Raw genomic sequence first — 3,131 nt, forward strand, 5'->3', positions numbered from 1 at the left:
GGGGGGAGCGCTCGAGCCGGCCGGCCCCGTCCGCTGCGCCGGAGCCGGACGGCTGCCCCGTCTGCGTTTGGCGGCAGCACAGCCGCGAGCTGCGCCTGGAGAGCATCAAGTCGCAGATCCTGAGCAAACTGCGGCTCAAGGAGGCGCCCAACATCAGCCGGGAGGTGGTGAAGCAGCTGCTGCCTAAGGCGCCGCCGCTGCAGCAGATCCTGGATCTGCACGACTTCCAAGGCGACGCGCTGCAACCCGAGGACTTCTTGGAAGAGGACGAGTACCACGCTACCACGGAGACGGTCATAAGCATGGCCCAGGAGAGTAAGTGGGCTACGGGGTGCGCGCGGTGCGGTCCAATCTCGGGAAGGACCCGGAAGCCCTTTCTGCAAAAACTTGTCGGATTGGGGAGCCGGGCCACTCCACACAACTTTTTCGAACAGTGAAGATGGGCAGCGGAGTTGAGTGCACGCCCCGTTGGGGGTGGGGGGTGGGGGGGTTGGCCAAACCGGGCAGGTTGTGAGATATTGCTTCCCACCCTTGTGCGGAAAAAAGTCAAGTTGAAGTTGTCCCAGAAACTGGCACCCAACAGTGATTCTCCTTGAAGCGCTAGGTGGGTAGATTCCGTGACCAGTGCAGTCCCAGCTGGGCCGCAGTGCCATCTTCCTATTGCTCTGGCACCGGCACCAGCTCCCTGCCTGGTGCTCTGTAAGGCGCCCACCAGGCTGAGGAGAACTGAGGTTCCTCTAACCCCCACAGGCATAGGACCCAAACCTGGTGTCCCTCTGATTGACATCTTTTCTTTCTGCACCTGATCTCACGCTGGGTAGCCCCTAGGAGCTTGAAGAGCTGTTCCTTCCTGGTACAGAAAGAGTTCGAACAACTCCACTCCACTGCGCTTGCGACTTAATGAGTATCGTTTGGTTACTCCCACCTTAGTAATCTGTCCCTTATTCCCCGTCCTACCCACAGCTGGAGCCAGAGAAGACCCAGGGAGAAAGAACTAGATGAGGGGGATGGGAGAACCCAGGCATCCGAGCCTCTGGCCAAACGGAGGATGAACACTCTAATAGACATGAGCTGCTTTGAAATTTTATGGCCTGGAAAATCCAGGCCAATACTACCGCCCCCACTGCCTGCTCTCCCTAGGGTCAGGTGACTCCCTGTTCCCCTCCCCCACCGATTGTCGTCCCCCCCCCCCAACTTCAGGGAACCAGGCTTTCTCTATTCCCTAGTGGTTTGGCAAGCCCCCCTCCTTTGGTTTTATGGCTCTGAACAGAAGGGGTGGGGGAGACTGGTTTATTGGCAGATGGGTCATAAAAAGCTGGGGGCTGCGGGAAATCTTAGTGGTCCACCCCCATGGTAGAGGTACCCAGGTGTACATCTGGAAGGTTGAGTGCCTGGCATTGCCTCCCAGTTTCTGCAAATTCAACTCCAACTTGGTCAGGCTTGTAAAGAAAACTCGAAGAACCAGGAAATTTGTGTGTGTGTGTGTGTGTGTGTGTGTGTGTGTGTGTGTGTGAGAGAGAGAGAGAGAGAGAGAGAGAGAGAGAGAGAGAGAGGAGGGCATGGAGATCTGATCTTGGGTTCTCAGTCTCCCATGTTCTTAATGCTTCTACTTTTGAAAACCAGGGTCAGTCTGAGATTGAATAGGGCAGGGATGGGGAAAGGATTTTATCTAGAAAACAGTTGTAGAGAAATTATGAATGACCTAAAATTTTCCTATTCTGGTCTGTGTGATGTAAAGTATGTGTTTCCAGGGTGAGTGGCCTAGCTGTGGGCTTCCTGTTGCCCTTCACTCTTCCTAGCACCCCTTAACCAAAAGGCTTGAGCCCAGAATTAACTCTGGTAGTGGGGAGCAGCAGCAAGTGAAGGGGACTCAATACCTAAACTGGGCAGTAGAGGTTAGCCTGGGGGCGGGAGTGCACCAGCAGATGAGGCTGGGGTGCACCCTAACTTCCATTTTAATGCCACTCCAGGACTTTAGGAACCAGGTATTGTACTTCCCCTTTAAGAGTGTAGCTGCGACCTTAAGAGAGGGAGGGGGAGTAGAGGGGAGGGGAGGGAGAGAGAGAGGGAAAAGGAAAAAGAGACTTTTATAGTCTAATCCCCAGGGACCCGCTTTAATAAGAGACTTGTGCTCTGCTAATCGGGGGAGGTGTTTGTCAGCAGAGATGGCCTCTGCTCCCCTCCCCCTCCTCCCCTCCCCCAGCCAACCCCGGACCCCAGCCCCCACCTTTCCGAGGCGGTTCTGCCTGCCCCAGTTCCCTCTACCCTCTCACTCTCCCACCCCAGTCTTCATCCCCGGGAACCCAGCCCCCTGCTCTTCTGGGAGCCAAGCCCAGCCCCTCAGTTTGTCTCTCCTGAGCTCGCTCAGAGGCCCCTGCCCTCTTGCCCAACCTCCTGCCCCTGGGCCATCCAGCCTGAGTTGGGAGAGAGTGAGTGGTGGGGTGGAGGCTGTAAGCAGAGAGGGGGCTGGGCTTTTGCTGAAAATAGTGCAATGACCTCTCTCCCCCATCAGCACCGCCTACTAAACCTGACCTGCTGCCTGCCACCAACCAAATCAATCCAACACAGATGTGGCCCCTTCCCCTCCCCACCAGAGCTGGGCCTAAATGGGTGTTGGGGACTCTCAAGTCCTTTCCCTCTGTAGCTTTACCTGCTTCTTTGTTCCTTCTGCACCTTATCATCTCTACCCCTTGAGGTTTGACTCTCTCCTACCTTTGCCCTCTTAACCCCTGCCACTCCAGTCGAGCCCACCCAGTACAATCCATCTCCCAAACACTTCCTCTCCTTACTGCCGCCCTCTAGCCTGCCTTCAATCTCTTCATTCTTACCTGACTATCTCCAACCGCCCCCTTCCCTACATCTTGTCCCTTGACTGTCTGCATGTGCACAGAGACATATGTGTGGAGAGCTAGAGGAACCCTTGTCCAAAGGAACCAGACTTGAGAGGGTTATTGCATCACCCTGTCCCAGCTTTAAGTGGGCTGCTTAGTTTATGAAGTGAACATCTATGGAGAAGCTATTATTATTTGTCACATTCTTTATTTAAGGCACAGAATTATCTGTATCGCACTGGGGAGTATGGTGGGTAAGGTTAAATACGGGGCGGCAAGCCAGGCAATGGTTAAACTGAC

General features: G+C 55.0%; 1 protein-coding gene across 1 annotated transcript in view; it reads left to right on the forward strand.

Annotated features, from left to right (window-relative positions):
- The window catches only part of Gdf11 (growth differentiation factor 11), a 25,187-nt gene that overhangs the window by 15,222 nt on the left and 6,834 nt on the right, over positions 1-3,131 (forward strand). Inside the window, exon 3 of the mRNA XM_013355152.1 lies at positions 9-315. Within this exon, the coding sequence (XP_013210606.1) occupies positions 9-315 (307 nt within the window). The remainder of the gene's footprint in view (positions 1-8; positions 316-3,131) is intronic.

Source organism: Microtus ochrogaster, unplaced genomic scaffold (assembly GCF_000317375.1).
Source record: "Microtus ochrogaster isolate Prairie Vole_2 unplaced genomic scaffold, MicOch1.0 UNK99, whole genome shotgun sequence".
Lineage (NCBI taxonomy): Eukaryota > Metazoa > Chordata > Mammalia > Rodentia > Cricetidae > Microtus > Microtus ochrogaster.